At 39.8% G+C, this 25092-nt stretch overlaps 1 protein-coding gene across 2 annotated transcripts; it reads right to left on the reverse strand.

The window, feature by feature from the left end:
• Nucleotides 1–629: 629 nt before the first annotated feature.
• LOC134641038 (von Willebrand factor A domain-containing protein 5A-like) lies at nucleotides 630–24981 on the reverse strand. 2 transcript variants are annotated; one of them, XM_063493223.1, is made up of 23 exons: nucleotides 24876–24981; nucleotides 23428–23522; nucleotides 23217–23264; nucleotides 22851–23053; nucleotides 22539–22761; nucleotides 22046–22212; nucleotides 21848–21962; nucleotides 17822–17970; nucleotides 17660–17748; nucleotides 16578–16722; nucleotides 16024–16103; nucleotides 15834–15948; nucleotides 14104–14262; nucleotides 13915–14018; nucleotides 12946–13166; nucleotides 9552–9587; nucleotides 8862–8894; nucleotides 8050–8079; nucleotides 7299–7319; nucleotides 4757–4801; nucleotides 1662–1816; nucleotides 1151–1274; nucleotides 630–1060 (listed from the first exon to the last, which is right to left on the reverse strand). In XM_063493223.1, the coding sequence occupies exons 2-23, from the start codon at nucleotides 23456–23458 to the stop codon at nucleotides 981–983; spliced, it is 2373 nt and encodes a 790-aa protein (XP_063349293.1). In that variant the 5' UTR covers nucleotides 23459–23522; nucleotides 24876–24981; the 3' UTR covers nucleotides 630–980. The 2 variants fall into 2 exon arrangements, with proteins under 2 accessions (XP_063349293.1, XP_063349295.1); XM_063493225.1 differs by lacking the exon at nucleotides 23428–23522.
• Nucleotides 24982–25092: the final 111 nt, after the last annotated feature.

The raw sequence follows: 25092 nt of genomic DNA on the forward strand, positions 1-25092 counted from the left end.
ACCAGGATAGTAAAAGTCAGATTTTGGTCCCCACCAGGATAGTACGAACCCGTACACACACACACACACACACACACACACACACACACACACACACACACACACACACACACACACACACACACACAATTAAACAGGCATTAATCTTAACTGACCAACTGTAGCAACTCAGCATAACCATCACAAACTGAACACTTACTTTTGTTTTTACTTCCATTTTGTACACTCAGCCTTTGCAGCTAGAAGCTCACACTCTAAAGTAGCATTTACAACCAGATATACAGATTTTTATCTATCACCCTCGATGAATCACTACTGTATCGTGGTGGGGGACTTTGCAGGGGCAAATAAGTCCTAGGTGAGAGACCAGACAAAGAGCAATTCAGAAGTTACTGGCTACAAGACCAAGTGAAGAGTTCACCTCTAAATGCCACCATTTAAAGAGAAAAGGAAGTGTTCATCCAGAAAAACACATACTGAAACTCTCCTTTAAATTGTACAGTAGATCGTATCATTGTACAATCTACCGTACAATATAAAGCCCCTTGAGGCGACTGTTTTTGTGATTTGGTGCTATATAAATAAAATTGAATTGAATTGAATTAAAGACTTTAATGCAGAGAAACAAGTCTGTGTTACCAAATCATGTGTTTTATTAGTGTTGAGTCAGCAACATTTGACAGGAGGTTATGTTAGTGAGAATGAAACAAGTCAATCACATCTAGTGGAAGAGAAAGAATGAAAACACCTTCTGACTGAGCTTCTACAGTAGATGTCAGAAAGTGTGTTTGGAGTATTCAGATAATTCTGCAGACACGTGTTACAGTGTTAAATCCAATGTTAAATACCAATTTGGATTCAAGGAAAATAATGATTTTATAACAATTAAAGGGTCAGACTAAAGACAGCAACACAGTATAGTGTAAGTCAGTATCCTTCTGCTTAACAGTGCTGAAGGTGAAGTCACTTTAAGAAAACCCTCAGAGTCCCAGAGCTTCTTTCTTCACGCTGCAACCCAGCAGGACATTTCCAGCATCCACACACTCTGACACACACAATGCTAAAAACACAAAACACACAATGATTATAGAAATTGATATGGGGGAAAAAGCTGACTATATCATTTTATTTTCATTGTGATGATTACTACCTTTGTGAGCTTGGAGCCATGAGGCTGCCTTCACAGCCAGAAGCTCCCACTCATCCTTTGCATCCATCTTGAAACCATGAAGCCAGATCAGAGCCAGGATGGTGGCCCACACTTCACTGCTGGCCTAATTCATCAAGTGAAAGACAATCAGATAAAACAGGAAACAGGAAAATTATCATCTTAATTTCTGCAAATAATAGAATAATATAAATGTAAAATAAGACGGTGATAGACTTTAAGAACTTTTGATGATGAAAATGATTTCTGCTGCTTTGTGGTTCCTGGACAATATCAGACTTTAGTGCAGCTCAGTGGTTGCTCATGAGTGTGAGTGTCTGATATACAGATGCTTATTTTCATGCAGCAAGAAGGCCTACAGTTAGTCTGACTTTATTTCCATTTGTTTTATGTTGTGTTGTAATTCCAGTTTTCATTCAGATCATGCTATGGAATCTGTTATACAGTATCTTACATTTGTGTTACTATTTCAACAGCCAAAGCAACAGCCCACCTTTTCAGGCTTTGACTTTTCCACCTCCTCGTCGGTCTTTCCCAGTGCAGCAGCCAGAGCTGGATCAAGCAGCCAGCAGCCAGACGCCTCCTGCAGGGAGACTAACTGCAGCAAAGGGTCTCTGGGTGGCTGCTCAGGCACAGCAGCTGGAAAATCTAAGATGAAATAAAAACAAAACCTGATTATGATGCTAGATGAGACAACATAAAGTGTATATGACTAACCAATTCATGTGACAAACTGTGTATTTACAACAGCCTAAAAACTGAGAAAACCACACACCCCAGCATTAGACATTATGAATTGAACAGTTAGTAGGATTTTAATGAATAACTTTTGAAAGTAATCAACCTGATCAGATGAATACTGACGAAATGATGTTATATAAGGTCTTGTTCTCATGCTTTATAATAAAAATATGTGGCCAATATGCTAAATCCAAGAGATCAGAAGACACTAAAGCAAACAAAACTTATTAACAGTAAATCCTCGCTTTTATCTGTTTTATTATTTTATTATTATTGTTTTATTATTAAGGGTCCTAAAAGAGTGTGCAGACCAGCTGGCTGGGATCTTCACTAAGATCTTCAAAACTTCACTGTCCCAGTCCTGCATCCCACCATGCCTAAAGTCAGCCACAATTGTCCTACTGCCAAAGCGTACTAACATTAGCAGCCTCAACGACTACCGACCAGTTGCTCTAACACCTGTTATAATGAAGTGCTTTGAGAAACTGGTTCGACGTCACATCATGTCCTGCCTGCCACCCACACTCGACCCTCTCCAGTTTGCATACAGAGCTAACAGATCAACTGAAGATGCCATTGCTACAACGCTCCACACCACCATCTCTCACCTGGAAGTGCAGGGCCGTTACGCCAGGCTGCTCTTTGTTGACTTTAGCTCTGCTTTCAATACGATACTCCCGGACAGACTAATAGTTAAACTGCTGGAAATCGGACTTCCTTCTACCACCTGCTGCTGGATCAGAGACTTCCTCTTAGACCGTGTACAGAGAGTTAGAGTGGGGCCTCATCTTTCCTCAGCCCTCAGCCTCAACACTGGCTCTCCACAAGGCTGTGTACTGAGTCCCCTACTGTACACTCTGTACACACATGACTGTGTTAGTACCCACCCAGACAACGCATCAAGTTTGCAGATGATACCACCGTGGTGGGGCTCATCTCTGGGGGAGATGAGACGGTGTACAGAGCTGAAGTTCAGAGGCTAGCAGATTGGTGTGTAGATAACAACCTGGACCTCAATACCACCAAGAAAAAGTTGTCTTCAGAAGGAGGAAGTCTGAGCTGCAGCCTGTCAGCATCAACGGGGAGTGCGTGGAAAGGGTCTCCAGTTTCAAGTTTCTGGGTGTGCACATAGACACAGACCTCCAATGGAGCTCTAACACCTCTGCGGTTTTAAAGAAGGGCCAACAGCGTCTCCACTTTCTGAGAATCCTCAGAAAAATGGACCTGAAGAAGGAGCTGCTGACCGTCTTCTACCGCTGCTCCACTGAAAGTGTGCTGACATATTGCATCGGTGTATGGTTTTCCAGCTGCACCACAACACACAGAAAGGCACTCCAGAGGGTCATTAATATGGCCCAAAAAATCATTGGACATCCTCTTCCCTCCCTGAAGGACCTGTACAGCACTCGCTGTCTCAAGAGGGCACGCAGCATCCTACGGGACTGTAAACACCCAGGACACCGGGTGTTTAAGCTGCTGCCGTCTGGCAGGAGGTTCAGGCTGCTGAGGTCCCGAACAAACAGACTCAAGGACAGCTTTTACAACAGGACAACAGCCCTAATTAATGCAAATAGCTGACCTGATTGGCTACCTCCCTGGACTTCTTTGGGGGGGAGGTAACAACGGTAAAAACAATAACAATAATAATATTTATATTTATAACAAGGTGCAATAATAATTAATGTGCAATAATAACAGTGTGCAATACACATACACTTATTCTTTTTTTTTTATTATTACTAAGTTAATATACTGTGTTGTGTTGTTTGTGTTGCAATGTGATGTGTCGTATCGTGTCGTGTGTTGTGTTATATGTAGTGCCGACGTAGGACAGTTTTCCAATTTCATTGTACTACTGTACTATGTATGACTGTGCAGTGACAATAAAGAGTTATCTTATCTTATTACAATATTAGACTAATAAATTATTCAGCAGGAGAAAAGTGGATCTTCTGTCAAAAAAGGCATAAAGTAGAAGCAACTGCTACCACCAGCAGCAGCTTAACAGCTCAACATTGCTCATTTGCTGTTGTAGGTTACTGTATATGTCACGTATTCTCAAGATTGCTGTAACAATTTCTACATGCAGTAGCTAGAATATAGAATAATAATTTGCTCAACTCCAAAAATGTATTGATATATAGGGTGCCTTGTCCTTGATTTTTATATATTGTGACTGTCGTCTGTCTTAAACTACACTAATAACAGCTTATTACTGAAATCTCATCCATCTTTTTGCACCTTAATAAATATGGTGAGGTATTTTTCCCCAGAGGCACTGCATAATCACTCTGTGATTAAATCTGTCTCAGTTAAGGTAAATGACTGCAGAGACAGGATGGGGTTATTTCTGTAGACTCAACACTCTTTTGTTAAATGGACTCTGCCGTATGTGTCCATGCAAGATGACTGCAGCATGGAAATACAAAAGATGTTTTGCTCTGAAATTCTCAGTCTTACACAAGACACTCCTGTGGCTGGTTATTTAGGGGTTAAAATGACCATAGCTTACCCTGGCATTCCTCACAATATCTTCAAGGTAAAGTATGTTGACCAATATCAGTTAAGGTAAAGTATGTTGACCAATATCAGTTAAGGTAAAGTATGTTGACCGCGCCACAGTCGTGCATCTGGAGTGACAGTGGGCTGGGGAACAGCTAAAACCCATCCACTCAAAAATCAAAACGATTGTGATGTTCTCAGTGCAGTCATCCAGGCGTGAGTTGCAGCACTTTTTGGGGATGGAAGGTTAGTGCAGAGGTTTCTGTAAAAATGTTTCCACTGTCGCTTACTGTATTTACACAAAACACACATCTTTGTTTCTGTTCTGTTTAGTGTTTCACTTACCTTGTGAAGCCATAGCACACTGCTGGGCTTCTGAGGAAAAATGTTCTAGATAAACAAAGAGAAGAAATAAAGACATTACAACAAATCTTTATTATTATGAACTTGTTAAAATGTAAAGTTTTTAAAAATGCAACATTTTACACACTGACTTAGAGCCCATTACAAGTGTTTAAAATGAGTGAGTCATTTAAAACCATAATTAAAATCACAAAAAGATACAACTTTGAATATTAATGTTGGAACTGTATCCTTGCCCAGAAATTTAAATTCATGCTTTGAAAAAAAAAGAGTGTGTGTGTATATATATACATATATATATATATGTAAATAACTCATGAAAGAATAAAGTTACGTTGAAACCAAGCACACCATTGATTTTCTTGTGACATTACCAATAAGTTTGATGTGTCACATGGCCCTCTTCCTATTGAAAAAACAAAAGTTGTATCCAAGATGGCCGACTTCTAAATGGCCACCACCCATCTTGAGGAGTTTGCCCCCTCACATATACTAACGTCACCAACCATTCCCATTTTATTACAGTGTATCCATATAAATGGCCCACCCTGTATTTCACTGTTAGTCTAAGTCTAAAAAATCAGACAAACTAACATGTAGTTGTGTGTTTCATAACACATGTATGAAAAATAACCACATGTTAACATTTTTCCAAATGAAAATTTAATTTTCATAAACATGGCAATAACTCGAAATAAACAAGCACTAAAAAGACAAGAGCCTTTTCCCTTTTAGCTCAAAGCCTTACATCCTTGAAGAATATATGGCAAACCAGGAGAGCAAACACAAAAGCTCAGAGTATTTAAAAAACAAAATGAACAAAACAATGAAAAAGGCTCATGGTACTCAATTACTCCACGTTATTGTGTTTTACTTACACTTTTCAGTTGTAGTTGCTGACAATAAATAATATTGATTTGAATAATTAATGATTTTAGTACAAGATACTGATGAGTATAGATACCTATTTCTCAAATATTTTGATTCAATTTTAAACAAAAATATTAAGTACATGCAAAGAAGGTATTCTGTGAACCACATACTGAATTTTTTGTCTGAGATAAATGTAAATAATACCTTAATTTAACACAAACACATACGTTAACATTTTAGACATTTATTTCAACTTATCAAACTCAAATAATTACTAAAAGGATATTCATAGATTTTATCAGACTCATCTAACTTAGGCTGCTGCCCCTGCGACCTGACCCCGGATAAGCGGAAGAAGATGGATGAATGGATGGATGAAATATTACTGAACAGCTCGCATACTTTAAATACTACTACTACTGATGCTATTGCACTCTAAAAAGTAATTCAGAGGCTTAGTAAATATCACTATAAATATAAGTTAGATGAGTCTTATACGTACTCTGTGTGTATAAGAACCATAAATGACACCTGTTAAGAGACGTGGTTACGAAGCGGATTTCAAACTCCAGGCTGTCAGTCACGCAGTAGAAGTTGGGAACAGAGCAGTTGTGAAATCTGTCTCTTTGTTATTATGCTCAGCGTCTTTTAGTTTACATTTTGACTGCACAATTGTGAGCTCTTTGTTATGCACAAAAACAACATTGTTTTCTTTTATTTATGGAGCATTATTATTTAATAAATGCTCATAATTTATTTTTGAGTAATTTTTTCATGTACATCTACGCTGTATGTTAATAAAAGTGCCTGTGTGACATCTGGGAAACAGCTTTAACTAAGAACTCTCTTTTATGGCTTAAAAAAAAATCGCGATATATATCTTATATCGCCATCCAGCTAAAAAATATCGAGATATGAATTTTGGGTCATATCGCCCAGCCCTAGGTGAGGGTGTAGATTCTGTCTGTTGATCTCCCGCTCCTTTCACCCGTCACTTGTAAACAAGACCCTGAGATACTTAAACTCCTCCACTTGGGGCACTTAGGCCTCTGCCTCAGAGTGAGCACTCCACCCTTTTCCGGCTGAGGACCATGGCCTCAGATTTGGAGGTGCTAATCCTCATTCCCACGCTTCACACTCGGCTGCGAACCATTCCAGCGCGATCTGGAGGCCATCACCCAAGTGAAAGCCTTTCGCCACTTGGCTACACCCATAAATTCTGTCCATAAAATTTACGAACAGAATCGGTGACGAAGGAGCCCTGGTGGAGCCCATCACCCACCAGGAATGAGACCGACTTATTACCGGCTATGAGGAGCAAGCTTTTGCAGCAGTTTCATATGGATCGAATGGCCCGTAATAATGGGCCAGACACCCCGTACTCCCAAACACCCCCCACAGGCACACGACACTTAGAGGGACACGGTCGAATGCCTTCTCCAAGTCCACAAAACACATGTAGATTGGTTAGGCAAACTCCCATGCACACTCAAGTATTCCTGAGAGGATAAAGAGCACTGGTCCAGTGTTCTACAACCAGGACGAAAACCGCATTGTTCCATTGTTAAAACAGAAATGTGTTGCTTTGCGTCTGTGTTTTTGAAAATGCATGAAGAGAAAGATGTTGTTCTGCCATTTAATTTTTACTTACTTTTATGCAGACGATCACCAACTGTGAAGTAAAAACAAAAAAGAAAGAAAGAAAAGGGAGTCAAGATATTTCATAAGAATTTGTTAAAGAGAACAATTAATGGACTGACTGTTTCTAATTTATTTGGATGAAATACAAATACTGCAAATACTATTTAAAATGTCTGATATCTTCCTCCATTCAGTCTGGTTGTTCTGTTTTCATGTCCTAACTCTTCAGTCATTACACAACTTGTTACTCTCACCTCCCTGACTTGTCTGCCAGTAGTTTCCTCACCATTCCTCGCCTGCATCCTGTTCTCTGATTGGTTGCTGAAGTATTTCTACCAGTTGCTCACCATCCTCGATTTGCACAACTGACTATTTCCATTGTTTTCTAGTCTTAAGCTTTTTCCTCTTAGTTCTTTTCCTATTACTTGTCCATCCTGCGTCAAGCACTGTCTGCCACATGTTTGATTCAGCAGTTAAGACGAGATGATTTGAAAACAAAATATAAATGAAGCTACTGGATTCTGATTTTACTGCTGAACCTTACAGCTCATTATAAGTAGTCTTTTATGTCTATGTGGTGTTCAATAATATTCTGAATAAATCAAAATGTTGTAAAAGTTCAACCTTCTTCAGTCACCACTTTAAGATACTCTCTGTTAATATGTTAATGTGGCAATGTTCAAAGAGAAATGTGTTGGTTTGTTTACACTTCTTTTTAAACATATGTGCTGTTCTGCCATCCAGCTTTTACTTATACTTACCCCACCGACTAAACATCTGGAAGGTACCAACTGTGAAGTCAAGAGTTAAAAAAAAATAAATTAGGTTTCAAACATTTAAGAAGAATTTGCTAAAATAGCAACAAAAGTACAGATTTTTAATATTACTGTGGTGATATATAAATACAACGCAAATATTACAAACAGTATTTTAGGTTTATCTTAGCAGTCTAGTTTTTACATCCTGCGAGGACCTGTAACTCATTCAGAATTTACATTCCTAAATACCTTAAGAAGGCAAGTGGAGATAATGTCCCCAACTAATAAAAGCAAAATAGTTTACTTAAAATGTAAAACACATTTTCATTTATTTGGACTTTTGACGTATCATAATCTTATTTGTGTTATTTTATAGCTCTGAAGTCCTAAATGTTGTAAATGTAGGAAATAGTGAAAACAGTCAAATCCTTCTATGAATAAGTGTAATCAAACTTTTGACACATACTGAAAATTTTTCTTCTACTCTCACTTTTTGTTGCACACTCATAGTATACAAAAATAATCTAAAATACTGGATTCTGATATTATGTGGTGCCTCAAAACTCATAACAAAAATGTAAAATGTAAATATGTTCAATTAAATTATAAATGTTGCAAAATGTTGTACGAACCTGATTTTCTTCATTTACTGATGTAGCATACATCCTGTCTACCAAGGCAAGTACTGCAGCTACACTACATACAGTATTTAATATATAAAACTTCAAGTTAAAACACAAATATTTTGTTTCTGTGCCTTTATTTGCATAGCTGTGTATGTGTGTGTGTTGATTTGTCATTCAAATTTTACTTACTTATGGGCAATGGAGCACTCTTCTTCATTTTGCCTACAATGAAGTCAAGTCAAAAAGAAAAAGAAAAAAAGAAAGAGTCAGATTTTTCTGGTATTTGAAGTATAACAGCACAAAGTTGATGTTATTTTGGTGATATAACACAAAGACAAATATTACAATTGGGTTTTAGAGCTTCGTCTTTTCAGTCTGGTTTCATCTTCTAACTCTTGTGTCATTTCAAGACTTTTTCCCTTTCACAGTTCTCTCATCTCTAATTGGTCACTGCAGTATTTATACCACTTGCTCATTACACTTTTTTGGGGTCAGATTTGTGAAATTACCTAGTTCTATTGTTCAACAGTATTTAGTTTTTTTCCACAGTTTATTTTGATTCCTTGAATCATGTGTTTAGTAGTAAATCTCACGTTTTGTTTAACTGCAATCCCTTTTATACTTTGGGATCCACTGAGCTGACTCTAGTATATTCTCTTCTTCACTATATCAAAAAATTGATATGCAAAATGAAACAAAAACCTGCTGATTGTAATAGTATAACAGTACACTCTTAAGCTTTTTTGCTCTTAACATTTTCATTGGGCTGATTTCACCGACAGTCAGGTAGATGTTTAAATCTGTTAAATCTCAGGGACAGAAGCACACCTCCATGCACACACACAGTTTCCATCACCTTTCACTCAGCTTTTTACTTACATGCTTTATATGTAACATAGGATGCTGAACAGCAATCTGTAAGGTGAAAAAAGGAGATAGAGTATGAGTTCAGAACAGGTTAGTATTTATAGACATGGATAGATGTATTTTGTACTACCATTGATCTTTTTAACTTTCTAATGCTACTGAGATGTGCATTAGAAATGTGCTTTGAACCATCTCTGATATTGTCCTAATCATGATAATATTCCTTTTATTTATGATCAGTGATCTTTATCTTCAGAGCTGTGGGTGACACTTTTAGTGTTTGCTTTAAAAAACACAAAACCTCACAGGGTGTTGGAAGATTTCTCTGCACAAGAGGTCCAAGAGGAGCATTGCTTTCAGCTTAATGAAGCTTTCATTTGCTGCATCTGTTCATTCTAGTTTGTTCAAATAAGCTCTCACAGTGGATCAACTACTGTTGCGCTGTTCGGCAAAAATTTGCTGAACCACAACGTTAACCCTAGGAATGAGCAAAGTGCAGCCATGTCCTTTGGTGCAGGAGCTTCAGAGATGGCAGTCAGGTGGACTGGGTGAGGACACAAGCCCTTCTTTGAAATGACATCCCAGGAATGGAATATGCGTCTGCCCGAATGAACTTTTACTGGAATAGATCTGCGGACCAACATCCTTCAGAGGCCTGAGAACAGCATGCAAACGTTCATTGTGTTCTTCATTCATGTGTCCATTATTACGCTTTTATTAGGTTCACGCAAAGTCTCAAGTCACCTTTTCTTGACACCACTAGAGGACTCAGCCATTTGGATGCATCCACTGGTTCAATGATGCCTGCTTGGAGCAGATGTTTCAGTTCGGCTGACACCTCTTTGCATATGCTGAGTAGCAGATGCCTCAGTTTTTACTTCATTGTTAACCTGAACTTTGTGAATGACCTCTTTAACACATCCAAGATGGTGGGCAGAAACAGAATCAATGTTGTTCACCATGCATGTCTGTTTAAACTTTTCCATCTATAATATTAATTTTAAGTGCTTTATATGATCTTTAACTATGTAGAATAATCCTGGCACTTTTTTGTCAACATTTGTCAGCACTCTCTTCTTCATCTGCCTAAATAAATACTGATCCATATGCAATAGGTTATGGTACACATCCATTTTTAAAAGTCCCCCATTACTGATGGTGTGGCAGAGGTGTGGCCTGTGGCTTAGCTGCAGCTGCAGGGGAGGGGTGGGGCAGTGAGCTCAAGGCGGCGGTGCCAGGAAGGCTGGAGGGAGGGACAGGTGGTGATGATTGTCCCAAAGAGGCTTTTCCTTTTTATAGTGAAGCCGGAGACCAGAGAAGCCAACTGGAAAGTTGGTGGACGGGGTGCCGAACAGTAAAAACGATATGTGTGCAACTTCAATAAACCCTCCTGAAAGTGGTCCCAGTAACAGTGTGTTGGGTCCCAGTCTTTACAGATGGAAATCTCAGTCTAAGGCTAGCTGCCCTAAGATTTGATTTTCAGCCAGGTGTCATCCACACACCTATACCAATGGCCCAGTGGTGTTCCAGGGTAGAATGACAGAGGGTTCTTTTACACTTCCTCAATATAAAAATGGGCTGTAGTGGGTGAAAGTGGGGAACCCATGTTTCTTCCTGTAGTACTGACCCTTGTATGCGAATCCATAATGACATCTTTCACCTTAAACAAAATCCAAGGAGTTCTGGATGTGGTGTGGCTGTGGTGTTTAGGGCTGACTAACAATTTGTTGAAGACCAAAGCCAGAAACTATGAGATGTTATAGGTGGCTGAGTTGATCAAACAGATAGTGGGTCTTAAAGGTACACCATGTTTATGTGTCTTCTTTGAACCCTACAGACTTTGCGTAGCTTCTACTGGGTATCACCTGTGGTCTGAGGTCAATGAGCTTTCTGGGATTTCTTTATCTGGATGACTAAGCATGCATCAAGATTTTAATAAAATTTAAAATAATAAAAACCTAATTTAAAAAAAGATTGCTGATTTTTATAAAACACACTGCCCTTTTGTGTCTCTCTGCACTTTACATTACTATTACATTACTATTAGTATGGTGATGTCATTCACACTCACCTATATGTACAATATAAATCTATTAAATCTCAGAGACACAAGCATGCCTCCATGCAAAAAATAGTTTCCACTGCCATTCATTCAGGTTTGTACTTGCATGTTCTATGTGCTGCTGATGATAAAAAGCAATCCATTGCCACTATATAGCATGAAAAAGACGTGATATCATAGACTGGCAGATGTGTGTTGTACTTCCATTCAGCTTTTTACTTTCTAATGCTCTGTGGCGAACACAGTAGCCTGTAGGCATCTACTGCTTCATTAACTTGTTCACCAATAAGTTGCGCTTTGGTGTTCTTTGGACTAACTCTGATATTCTCCTCATAGGATCATAATAGTATTCCTTTCGTTGATGCTCAGCTATTTTTAGCTTCAGATGTTGGTGACAATTTTAGTTTTGCTTTTTTGTCCTGGTGCAGCCACAACAACCTGGTGCTGAATGCCCAGAAGACAGTGGAGATTATTGTGGACTTCAGGAAGCACACAGCCCCACTCCCCCCCATCATCCTGACTGACACCTTCATCACCTCTGTGGACTCACTCCGCTTTCTGGGTACCACCATCACCCAGGACCTGAAGTGGGAGCCCACCATCACCTCCGTCATAAAGAAAGCCCAGCAGAGGATGTACTTCCTGAGGCAGCTGAAGAAATTCAACCTGCCAACATGAACGATGATGCAATTCTACACTGCAATCATCGAGTCCATCCTCACCTCCTCCATCACCGTGTGGTACGCTGGAGCCACTATCAGGGACAAACAGAGACTGCAATGTGTTGTGCGCTCTGCTGAGAAGGTGATTGGCTGTAGACTCCCATCTCTGCAGGACCTGTACACCTCCAGGACACTGGGGCGTGCAGCTCGGATCACAGCTGACCCTTCTCACTCTGGACACAGTCTGTTTGACCTGCTCCCCTCATGCAGGAGGCTCCAGTCCATTCGCACCAGAACCTCTCGCCATAAGAACAGTTTCTTCCCCTCTGCTGTTGGACTCATGAACAATAACCATATGACTGTTCCCACCACTAACACTGTGTTCACTGCATCATTCCATGTTTGGCACTGATCACCACCTGCACTCATGTATATATATCTATCTACTTAGCACTTTTAATTCTTATTTTTATGTTTATTTAAGCGTTATCCGACAGTATGTTTGCACTAAGTACCGCAGCAATTTCCTAATGTTGTAAACCTGCTCAACATTTGGCAATAAAACCCTTTCTGATTCTGATTCTGATTTTTTAAAAAAATAAACTGGACGGGGTTTCTCATTGTTATTCTGATTCAGTAAAAGGACTAGCTGTTAGAATCCCTGACAATGAAAAAAACTCACGGGCTGTTGGAATATTTCTCTGGACAAGAGGTCCTTGGATCGCCTCTCCATTGTCTTTATTGACAGCAATGAAGGCAGTGAAAGAACTGCTCACTTCTGATTGGACACTGAGCTGCACCACCTTCTCCTTCACTCCTCCATCTTGCTGTCCTCTGTGCTCTCTCTCCTTCATCTCCAGGGAACGAATCAGAGTCCGAGCACCCAACCTGTGGACTGTTAGTCTGCAGATAAGAAGGAAAACACACAGAATTCTAATGCTTGTCATTGTTAACACTGTGTTATTATAGGATATTAGTTTACCAGTCATTTTACTGTTTTTAACACCACTGTGTCCTCTTCGGGGTCACACAGTGATGAACATGTAAAAAGGCAGCATCTGATGCAGTCAAAGCAGTCCCTCAGTTGCAGTTTAGAGTCCAGACTGGAACAACTCAGTTTATCTTTCTTTATGGCTGATTAATAAGTGGGGACCAAGTGAATCGTACAGTGATCTGACAAAAAAAACTGATTAGCTCCTCTGATAGTGCCATATGTTTACATTTGTTCTCATCTTGTCGGATACTTGAAGTTATTCACTCAGTCAAAGGACATTTACTAAAATCTCCCCCCAAAACAGTGGTTCCATTGGAGCATATGCTAGAACATCTATAACCATAAAGATATCTTGAAGTTCAGAGTAAATATTTCAAGCCTTTTTGATTTAGCTTTGATGATTTTAGCTCATGAAAATCAGAAAACCAGTAGTTTGTGACACCCTGAACTCTCGCCTTCAGCCATGCACCAACTACATGAGGAGAGAGATTAATCAGCAGATTACAAACAGCTGTGCTGCTCTTCACAAGTGGCACAGCACCTAAAACCATTCTACTCCACCTCTCCATCCTACCAACCACACACCCCTGCTGTAATTAGTTTCAATTCATGGTTATGACCCACAGAGCGCTGTGCTCTACATTAAACATGTTTTACCCAGTGTCCTCTGCAGGTCTGAGACTGAAGTGCAGCTGGTTCTCAGAGGGATGACCTGCCAGGCTGTACTTCAGCGTCACACAGCCCTCTGCTGCCTCTGAGCTCTGACACAGAATTACAGTGTTAGAAGTCACGTTAATTACTGTCATCAAATACCTAAACAACAACATGAGAGGCTGCTGCTCCTACCTGTCCAGTGAGCTGGGCATAAATCAGTGACCTCTGACCCTGGAAAAGTGCTGTGATTGGTGGAGAGAGGACAGTGACAGACACTTCCTTTGGTAAATCCCATGTGACTGAGATTTCGACCACAGCTGGCTGCAGAGAAAATCGCAGTGACTGCATCACCTGAAAACAACAAGAATTAGAAAACAATTATGCATTTATGTTTATTTTGAAATTATGTCTTCTGTCCAAATAATAACATCTAGAGATGGCACGATACCACTTTTTAATGTCCGATACCGATTCCGATATCATAAATTTGGATATCTGCCGATACTGATATGAATCCGATATAGCGTATTTTGTAATCAATAAAACAGTTTCTTTTATAAATATCTTGCTGCATTTTGTATAAGTTCATACTCAAGTTTTAAAAAACAAGAGACTGAAGCTACTCTGTTATACCTGTATGCAAAAAATACACTCCACCGAAACATTTTATAGTTCAGCAACACTGATCAATCTAATAAACTTAAACCTACACCATCCTCCCTATTCTGGTATTTTAAAGAGTACTTACCTACCTAACTAATAGGGTTGCCAACTCCCAGCAAAAATATTAGGGAACCACCCCCCGCCCTTAATCGATGTAATCAACTTTAATTTAATGCAAGTGTAAAACAAATGCACAGAAATCAATTATTTTTCTACAATAATTAAATAGATTCAACATCTTTCTTCAACAGAATTGCAGACTGCACAGATGGTACCTTCCCACAGGAAAAAGTACTATAGCTTACTAGGGTGTATATTACCCTAGTAATAACCTAGTAGTAACCTAAAAGGTAAACCTGTTTCTCCATTACCTGTTCAGCTCTGATGATTCAGTAAGGACATCTCCTGGTTTCATCTTCATCTTTCCCTCTCACCACATATCCAAACAGATATCATGACCAGCAGCTTTACAGCTGTGGTCCCAGCAAACCTCAGCTGTTACTAGAAAGTAATATTAAATACATTCTAACAACAGCTTATCATGCTTAAACGTGCTGCTGTTGTTTATCCGCTGGTCTCCTCTTTCTAGCGCAAAGTGGGCGATAAACAAACAAGAAAGATGGGACTTGCGGCAGAAAAGCCGATCAGCTGATCATTGATCAGTTTCATGTTTGAAGTAATAACAGGAGAGGGAGGGGGAGTGAATGAGAGAAGTAGATGCAACTGCGCAGCAAAGACAGAATAATTCCAGCTTTGTGTCTATTTTTTAATTCTTGCTGAAGTACGGGACAAATCGCTTCCTTTTCACCTCAATATGGAACTCCGATGGCCAGTCCAGCTCAATATATCAGTTGTTAAGCTTAACGTGAAAATACTATGCAAACATTCTGGGATGAACTTACACACTTGCTTTACTTCTCTGGGATAGTTTTCGCCGAGATGAAATGCCGCGGTTAGGAAGCATGTAGCGAGGCTCCAAATGCTCCAACAGACCGCCGACAGGTCTTGCAGACAACAGCCGCTCTATCACGTGACACATACTGCTCCGATGCGCCGAGCTGGGTTACGCCAAGTAGCGCGTTTTGTGAGGTGATTTTGTGATACTTCGGGTCAGATTACATTTTTTATTTCTCTCCGATATCCGATCCAGTAATTTAGGTCAGTATCGGACTGATACCGATACGTAATATCGGATCGGTCCATCTCTAATAACATCATACTGCCTTTTTAATAATTATTATTATGACTTATTGTCTTACTTTTGGTTGCATCCTGTCAGTCCCTGTGATGAACTGAGCGTGACCTCCTCCTTCCTTGGCCATCCCATTGATGAGAGCAGAGCTGGCCCCTTCCCCAATCCCAAAAGAGAAACACCTGCAATACAACAGCTGTTTTTAAAACACACAGGTTTGGTACTCAGCACATGTCATCATCTTTTTGCTGTTTTACCTGTGTGAACCTGAGTAGTTCTTCACCAGATCGATCACTTCTTTGGTGTTCCCCACCTCTCCATCAGTAAAGACAAACAGCTAGAGAGGAGAGTTTACATACAAGGCCAAATTATACAAGCTGAAAGTAACACATATACACCAGTCAGACATGACATTATGACCACCTGCCTAATATTGTGCTGGTCCCTCTTTTGCTACCAAAATAGCCCTGACCCATCAAAGCATTGAGTCCACTAGATCCATGAAGGTGACGTGATATCTTTAAGATCCTTTAAGTCCTGTAAGTTGTGAGGTCGCACCTCTGTGGATCGGACTTGTTTGTCCCACAAATGCTCAATTGGATTGAGATCTTGAGATCAAATTTGGAGACCATATTTTAACCATATTTGCTTTGTGGCAGACCAGTAACACCCAACAATGGCTGCAGATATCATGGTGAATACATAATCAGTGTTATTTAATTTACCTATCAGTTTATTAATATAAACTCACACACTGTGTGTGTGTGTGTGTGTGTGTGTGTGTGTATGTGTGTGTGTGTCTGTGTGTTACCTGTCTAGGCTGATTTTGAATGCAGGATTGGCTGTAAATATGTTTGAGGGGCTCCAGGATCTCTGTTCCTCCAAGATCAGCCTCCATCTCCTGAACTTTCTTCAGAGCCTCCTTCATGGTCTTCTGGCTGTACTCCACACTCTTACTGCCATGAGATACACATAAGTGTCACAGTACTGGCTCTCTGACCCAGTGTTTGTGTTTCAGTTCTTGGTTTAATATTCTTTGATTGTTATTCCTGGTTTTGGTGATCTTTCGTTTGTGCTTAGTGATCTTAGTTCTTCCTCCCTTTGTATGTTTCTTGGTCTGTGTTTAGTCTCTGCCCCCATGTTTTCTCTGTGCCTGTCCTAGTCCCCAGTCGCATGTCTAATCACCCTTGTCTCCATGTTCCCTCTGTTACAGAGTCAGTTATCTCTGTGTGAAGCCCGTTTCTCTGAGTCTGTGTCTTTGCTTATGTGCCGTGTTTCCTCTTTCCTGCCGTGTTTAGTCCGTGTCCTATGTCAGTGTATCCTGCTTTGCTTCCTGTGTCTTGTTATGTCGGATTAGCCCCAGCTCGTTAGCTCCCTCGTTACTCCCCTGTGTATATAAGCCCTGTGTTTTTCTCTGTTAGTTGTCGTTTCCTCCGCATTAGCTGTGTGTCATGTTTGTTATGTCATGCACTGCCAGTTTAGGTCATTCTTCCTAGTTTGAGTTTTTGTTTTATTTCTAGTGCTCATATTTGTTTCTCATGTTTCTCAGTTTGCGCTTGCCAGCGAATAAAAGCTGCTGCCTTCAAGTTAAATACTCCATCTTAGAGTGCTGTGTTTGGGTCCAACCACTACCTGCCACACAGCAAACCTTGACAATAAGTGATTGAGGGCTGTTTAGCACTGCCAAATTCTACACTGTAATTTAATGAGTTTCACTCATGCACTTTCAAAACTGCCTTTTAGAACCATAACATAACAGCAGCTTACCTAAATGAGCCGTAAGTATTCTAGAAATGCATTATCTGGTCTAACTAGGGCAGATATCTTATGACACACTTTACACACAAGTGACATCATTGACTGAAGCACAGATTTTTGGACTGAGTCACTCACGAGAAGATGTGTTCATAACTAGACCCAAAACTGTAAATGTTGAAATAGCAGCCCATTGGTAAACTCTTCAACAGGAGCAGCAGAGTATCCTTCAGGGAAGAGGGAGAAGATGATGAGGCCACTGTGTGAGAGGAACACTATGAAACATCACATTATGAATACCTTGGCACTGCTGATGCGAGTATTACTCATGCTTCCAGATCGATCCATTAAGAACACAAACTCTCCACATGAAGCCATTGAAGACATCACAGACTGGGTGAACTCAGGGTACAGACTCACCATCACCACTGGATCACCCATCAGAGAGCCTGAAACACACGAAAAGGACAGAAAAATGTCAAGTTTACAATTTTTTTATATATTCCAACTGTTCGGGTACCTAACAGTGTTTTCAGTTTTGTACCTTTATTTTGTGTTCTCATCTTGGTTTACGACTGTGAGGGTTTTGGTTTCTGTTTTACATTTCTATTCCTCCAGTTCATCTTGGTTTGTGATTTTGTGGTCTTAAGCTTTGGTTCCAGACTCCCTCTGTTCTGTGTCCAGTCTGTGTCTGCCCCGGTCCCACATCTATGTGTTCCCTCTGTTGCAGTGTCAGCTTGTGAGTCTGTGTCTGTAAGTTCAGTCAGGGTTTCCTGTTTTACTTTGAAGGTCCGTGTCTTATGTTAATGTGTCTGGTTTTGTCCCAGCTGTATCTCTCCTGTCTTCCATTCCCTGATTGCCCCCTCTGTGTATTCAAGCCCTGTGTTTTCCTTTATCTGTGTCGTGATCTCCATTATCCCATGCTGTGTGTTCCGTCCGTCTGCCTGCCAGTTTAGTTTCTCTATTCCCAGTTTAGCCAATTTTCTATTTTTGTCATTTAGTAATAAATCTTTGTTTTTAAAGTCTGAACTTTTGGGTCCATCATTCCTCCTTTCCTGCCTGCACACAGCCTTCACATGACACCAACATGTTTGTAGTTGTGGTTTATATTCACTTATCATGTAAATGATTGTCATTTGGCTTTTGACTTCTCTGGGGGGGTTTTGAGGGTGAAATGAGAATGCAGTCATCTTTGGTGACATTATTTTTGACTTTCTCTAATTCACACAGGGTCAAAATTATGCAAACAGGCTCAGATATGACCAGTTTAAGCATGATGTTACCACCACAATGCTTGACAGCTGGTACATTGTTCTTATATTTGAAAGCCTCTCCTGCAAATTTAAGTCAAATGTAAGGGGCTTTTTTTTGTTCCAGAAATTTAAAGTTTATGTTACACTTGAGAATTAGTGATAATTGGGTTGTTCCTGAAGATCTCAATCAATTTCTTAAAATTAAGAGTTTGGGTCTTTCTTCAAACTAATTAAAGTGGTGACACATCCAAAAAAACTTTTACATACATGCAGTTGTTTGAACCTCGAATTTGCAGGTGTTTCGTTTATGCAAATCTAAAATTCTCCTCCTTAGATTTTCACTGACTTACTTTGATTTTTTTCCCCATTGTTATGAGTATTGGTCAGGCCAATGAGTGATGTCGCAACAAATAACTTGATGAGAAAGAGTAACTACAGACGTGAACAAAATTGTTGATGCCCTTTGGTCAATGAAAGAAAACCTCACAATGGTCACAGAAATAACTTTAATCTGACAAAAGTAATAATAAATAAAAATTCTATAAATCCTAACCAATGAAAGTCAGACATTGCTTTTCAACCATGCTTCAGGTGAATTATTTACAAAAATGATGGTACCCACAACTTAATATTTTGTTGCACAACCTTTTGAGGCAATCACTGCAATCAAATGATTCCTGTAACTGTCAGTGAGACTTCTGCACCTCTCAGCAGGTATTTTGGCCCACTCCTCATCAGGAAACGGCTCCAGTTGTTTCTGGTTTGAAGGGCGCCTTTTTCAGACGGCATGTTTCAGCTCCTTCCAAAGATGCTCAATAGGATTGAGGTCAGGGCTCATAGAAGGTCACTTTAAAATAGTCCAATGTTTTCCTCTTAGCCATTCTTGGGTGTTTTTAGCTGTGTCTTTTGGGTCATTGTCCTGTTGTAAGACCCATGACCTGCGACTGAGACCAAGCTTTCTGACACTGGCCAGCACATTTCTCTCTAGAATCCCTTGATAGTCTTGGGATTTCATTGTACCCTGCACAGATTCAAGACACCCTGTGCCAGATGCAGCAAAGCAGCCCCAGAACATAACCGAGCCTCCCCCATCTTTCATAGTTGGGACAGTGTTCTCTTCTTGATATGCTTCATTTTTCTGTCTGTGAACATAGAGCTGATGTGCCTTGGCAAAAAGTTCAATTTTTCTCTCATCTATCCACAGGACATTCTCCCAGAAACTTTGTGGCTTGTCAACATGTAGTTTGGCATATTCCAGTCTGGCTTTTTTATGATTTGTTTTCAACAATGGTGTCCTCCTTGGTCGTCTCCCATGTAGTCCACTTTGGCTCAAACAACGACAGATGGTGAGCTGACACTGATGTTCCTTGAGCATGAAGTTCAGCTTGGATCTCTTTAGAAGTCTTTCTGGGCTCTTTTGTTACCATTCGGATTATCCGAATGGTAACAATCTTTGAGCTGTCATCAATTTTCCTCCTGCGGCCACGTCCAGGAAGGTTGGCTACAGTCCCATGGATCTTAAATTTCTGAATGACATGTGCAACTGTAGTCACAGGAGCATCTAGCTGCTTGGAGATGGTCTTATAGCCTTTACCTTTAAGATGCTTGTCTATGATTTTCTTTCTAATCTCTTGAGACAACTCTTTCCTTTGCTTCCTCTGGTCCATGTTGAGTGTGGTACACACCATGTCACCAAACAACACAGTGACTACCTGGAGTCCTATATATAGGCCCACTGACTGATTACAAGATTGTAGACATCTGCGATGCTGATTAGTGAACACACCTTGGATTCATTCTTTTCTAGGGGTAGTGTCATTTTTGTCCAGGCCTGTTTCATGAATTTATTTTTTAAATAATTCAGTTGAAGCATGGTTGAAAAGCAATGTCTTACTTTCATTGGTTAAGATTTATAGAATTTTAATTTATTATTACTTTTGTCAGATTAAAGTTATTTCTGTGACCACTGTGAGTTTTTTTCTTTCATTGACCAAAGGGCATCAACAATTTTTTCCATGTCTGTACCAGTTGTAGTCAATCATGATCACAAATGAGAAGTTAACAGGCCTTGGCTTTGTCAAGTTTAAAGAAATTGCAGAACCTTAAGCACCACTCAGTAAAAGATTTAAGTGAATGTATGTACTTAAGCTGTATGTACATTGGTATGATAGAGTGTTTGTCCCCTTCCTGAATTCATAGTTGTCTCATGTCTCAGTTAAGGTCAGAGTTCATGATTCAACAATTAAAAAAAAAAAACTGGTCAAAAATGGCATTCACAGGAAAGTTCAAGGAGAAAACCACTGCTGACAAAAAACAACACAAAGGCTCACTGTGGTAAATGGAACCATGAATTCTACTAAAACATCCTGAAGGAGAACGTCTGGACATCTGTTTGTGACATCAAGCTGAAACACACTTGAGGTTCTGCAGCAGGACAATGATCCAAAACACAACTGCAAGTCCACATCTGAATGGCTTAAGGAAAAAAATGAAGACTTTGGAGTGGCCTAGTCAAAGTCCTGTCCTAAATCTGATTGAGGTGCTGTGACATGACCTTAAAAAGTCAGTCAATCACTTTATCACACAGGGCGATGTAGGTTTGGATTTTTTTCCCTTTCATATAAAACACGTTCATTTAGAAACTGTATTTTTTGTTTACTTCTGTTGTCTTTGTCTAATATTTCAATTAGTTTGATGACCTGAAAGTGTGACAATCTAAAGAATCTAAAAAAAAAAAAAAAAAAAAGGGAAATCAGGAAGAGGGCAAACACTTTTTTAGACCACTGTAAACTTTGAACCATGTATGGATTAGAGAAAATCCAAAATACATTCAAACTTATGCAAGCTTAACATTTCTTATTTTTCAAATTCATTAAAGATCTATGCTGGACAATAAATCCACTCTGGAAAAAAAAAACCCAGTTTAAAGATCATTAAAAGTCCAAAATTACCATAACAGTCATACCCACAAGCAGTGTATGTTTCTGATCAGAACTATTACTCTTGAACTCTGAAGAATATGGATAATGATATTTTTTACTAAAAAGCTAATAACAACACTAATGTTACTCACCCGGCTCAGCAGAGGCCTGTCCTGCCTCCACCACAGCAGTGGGCTGGTGGGCGTCTTTGTAATAAATCAGCAGTTCAATATCTCTGTCAAACTTGTGTCCTGCAGCCAGCTTGACCTGCACACCACAAACACATTCATATTTATTCCTCAGTAATAAGTAACAACCACACACAGCAGACACATCAGCACTCTACCTACCGTGGCCTGGGTTTGATCAGTGTTGAGGTACTGCAGAGGGTCCAGGGAACAGTTGGACTCTACTTTAGAGACTGGACGAGTAGAGGACACTCGGGCAGAAAAAGACAGACTGTAGGGCACCAGAGAGGCAGGAACAGAAGTCACCTGGACACCTGCACCTTCACTACCTGTACACAACATCAGGTAAAATATGCTGTAATTAATGAGGCTGCTTATACTGAAATCCTTTACGTTACTAAGAACATCAAAACAGTTACCTCGAAGTGCTTTATACTCTAAATGCTGCAATAATACAGAGAAACCCCAACATGACCCAATATGAGCAATAATTTGGCAACAGTGAGAATGAAAAACGGACTTTCAACAGAAAACCTCCAATAGAACCAGTTTCAGGAAGGGCAGCCATCTACAATGACTCGTTGGTGTTGTGGTTTTTCATTTTCAAAAGTGTCATTGAAGCATTTCTGGTCCAAGTATTCTGAAGTTGTCCTACCCTGAGGTTGGTATCGAGGGTTGAGCACAGCAGGCAGACAGAACCTCAGACCATCATCAGCCTGCACAGCCAGCTCAGTGACGTACTCCAACCTGATGGAGGCGCTCTCTCCTGGAGGCAGACTGCCCACACTCAGAGAGAATATATCTGGACTCTCATCACTCTCCTCCAATAGGAAGGCCTGCTGACCGGAGCTCAGAGCATCATCATACTCCTCACGAGCCTGAAGCACAGGTGACACATGTCAGTGACATTCACTGTGTTTATTTTGAAGCTCACTTATAATCAGGTTATATTTACTGTCCAGCTCACCTTCTGTTTCTCCTTCACCTCAGCTACAATCTGTGTCTGTCCAATCTGAGCACTGAAATGACAGACAGCAGCATCTCCAGGCAGAGGGAAGACAAAAACAGCCTCTAATGGTTTGTCCTCCTTGTTCTCGTAGTTCAGAGTGGAGACCACTGTAGCCACATGGTCCCTCACCTCCAGCTCCACCTCAATGCTCTTCAGAGGAACTGACAGACAAACAGAATTGTGATACAAACACAGCCCATATATTCTTGTGAAAAATGTTACATTTTAGCCACATGAAACTGTTATAAGAAATAAGTATACATGAAGATTTTAATAATGAAGTGAGGTTCTAGTGAATACAGTCTCTTTATTTTCTATCAGTACCTGGTTCCTTCTGGAGTGTTAGCAGACCACAACAGTTCATCATCGCACCTGTGAAACAAAAACATTTAAGGAAATGGTGATGCAAACACTTTTATAGCTGCTGTACAATCTTCCCCATGAAACTCATCAGATAATGTAATCACATCAATGAATGTGGTTATCTTTACTATTCATATAATAATATTATTACTATTATTACTACTATCCTCACAGGAAGAATATCCTAGATTTGAATCCACCATCTGGCCACGGCCCTTGTGATTGAGTTTGCATTCTCTCCTGTCTGCGTGGGTTCTCAACAGCGTCCTTCCACAAGAAGACAACCAGTTAGTGGGATTAGGTTAGTCAGTGTCAATGATTATCTGCAGCCCTGCGACAAACCTGCGAGGTGTCATAACCTGAATTGAATAAGCGGAAGAGAAGAGATGGACGGATTGATGGATTAGTATCATTAGTACTAATTCTGATTCAGTAAAAGGACTAGATGTTGTAGTCCCTGATAATGCTACACTGTTAAAAAAAAAAAAATCCTAGAAAAACAGTAATATTCCGGCAGCTGGGGCGCCAAAATAATACCATAAAATAACAGAAAATAACTTTCTCATAAAAATACGGTTATTTTCAGTAATGACAATACAGTTTGTTGCCCTAATTTTACATGGGATTTTGCCTTTTTCAAGTGCTTTTAAACATTAAATTAGGAACATTTTAATGTGATTAAACAATGAAATTACCTATAAACAAGGTCAATGAATGTGGCAATATGAATAATAATACTTAAATGTACAGAAATATACAGTTAACTTAAATAATAATGGATTGCATGCCCTGGGACAGACTGACAGAGGCGAGGCTGCCATATCACACCATCGGCCCCTCTGGCCATCACCAGTAGGCAGTAGGTGAAGAGTCTTGACCAAGGACACAACGACAGAAAGTGTCCGAGCCGGGGCTCGAGCCGGCAACCTTCTGATTACAAGGCGAACTGCCAACTCTTGAGCCACGATCGCCCTAAATAGTAATAATAGTAATAATTATTTGATGTGAAAAAAGTTTATAAGAATCATTTCATATATTTTTCCATAGCATTACATTTGAATTTAACAGTTCAATCTTTCAAATAACGGACACATATTTGTGAAATCATGATACATTTGTGAATGTATTTTAACAATCTAATTATGCATATGTACAGACAAATACATTTAAAAAACAAGAAAATTATGTTTTATTACATTACAGTGATTTGAAATCACAGTCTATTTATGTAAATTTAATGATATTCTAGAAGAACAGCACAAAACTGTAAAATACTTTTATATTAGGACTTTTTCTTACAGTGTAGATTGCTAGATAGGTACTAGATTGGACATAGTGGTGGTAATAGTGATGATCACTATTATTCTTATGGATACGGCTGACAGTGCGACCAGTGCCACGCCCCTCCAACCATGACTTTCACTTTCCTGTGGTCTGCGGCACGGAGTTTAAAAACAGCACAAATGTCTCATCACCACATGGATCTATTTCATTTTATAACAGAAACACAGCTCGTAGAGAACTTCACTGTGACAGCACCCAGATTGTTGTCATACATGTTAAAGTTGTCGTATCAGTGAGCTGTTGAGCTGCTTAAACAAACGCACACTGGGAACTTACCTCTAAGAACAGACTGTAAGAACTGTGTCGCTTCACTGGAGTCCTGTCTTGTAAATACGTGGAGAATATTCTGCAAGCACGAAGCGCTTCAGCCCACACAGCGACTTCCCGAAACAGGATGACTTGCGGGTGTGCTCGATTCTCTAAAAAGAGAGCACCGGGTGGGTGGAGCTTTACGCTGCGGTTTGAGATCGGTGGGATGTCTCTCTTTTTTTAT

Source organism: Pelmatolapia mariae, linkage group LG14, assembly GCF_036321145.2.
Source record: "Pelmatolapia mariae isolate MD_Pm_ZW linkage group LG14, Pm_UMD_F_2, whole genome shotgun sequence".
NCBI lineage: Eukaryota > Metazoa > Chordata > Actinopteri > Cichliformes > Cichlidae > Pelmatolapia > Pelmatolapia mariae.

Excerpts from the sequence above, each read along its gene's own strand:
- LOC134641038 (XM_063493223.1), bottom strand. The coding sequence starts at position 23,458 with ATGGTGGATTCAAATCTAGGATATTCTTCCT. Across the intron at positions 14,263-15,833 it reads CTGACAGGATGCAACCAAAA|GTGATGCAGTCACTGCGATT; the intron begins GTAAGACAATAA and ends TGTTGTTTTCAG. Across the intron at positions 1,061-1,150 it reads ATGGCTCCAAGCTCACAAAG|CATTGTGTGTGTCAGAGTGT; the intron begins GTAGTAATCATC and ends TTGTGTTTTTAG.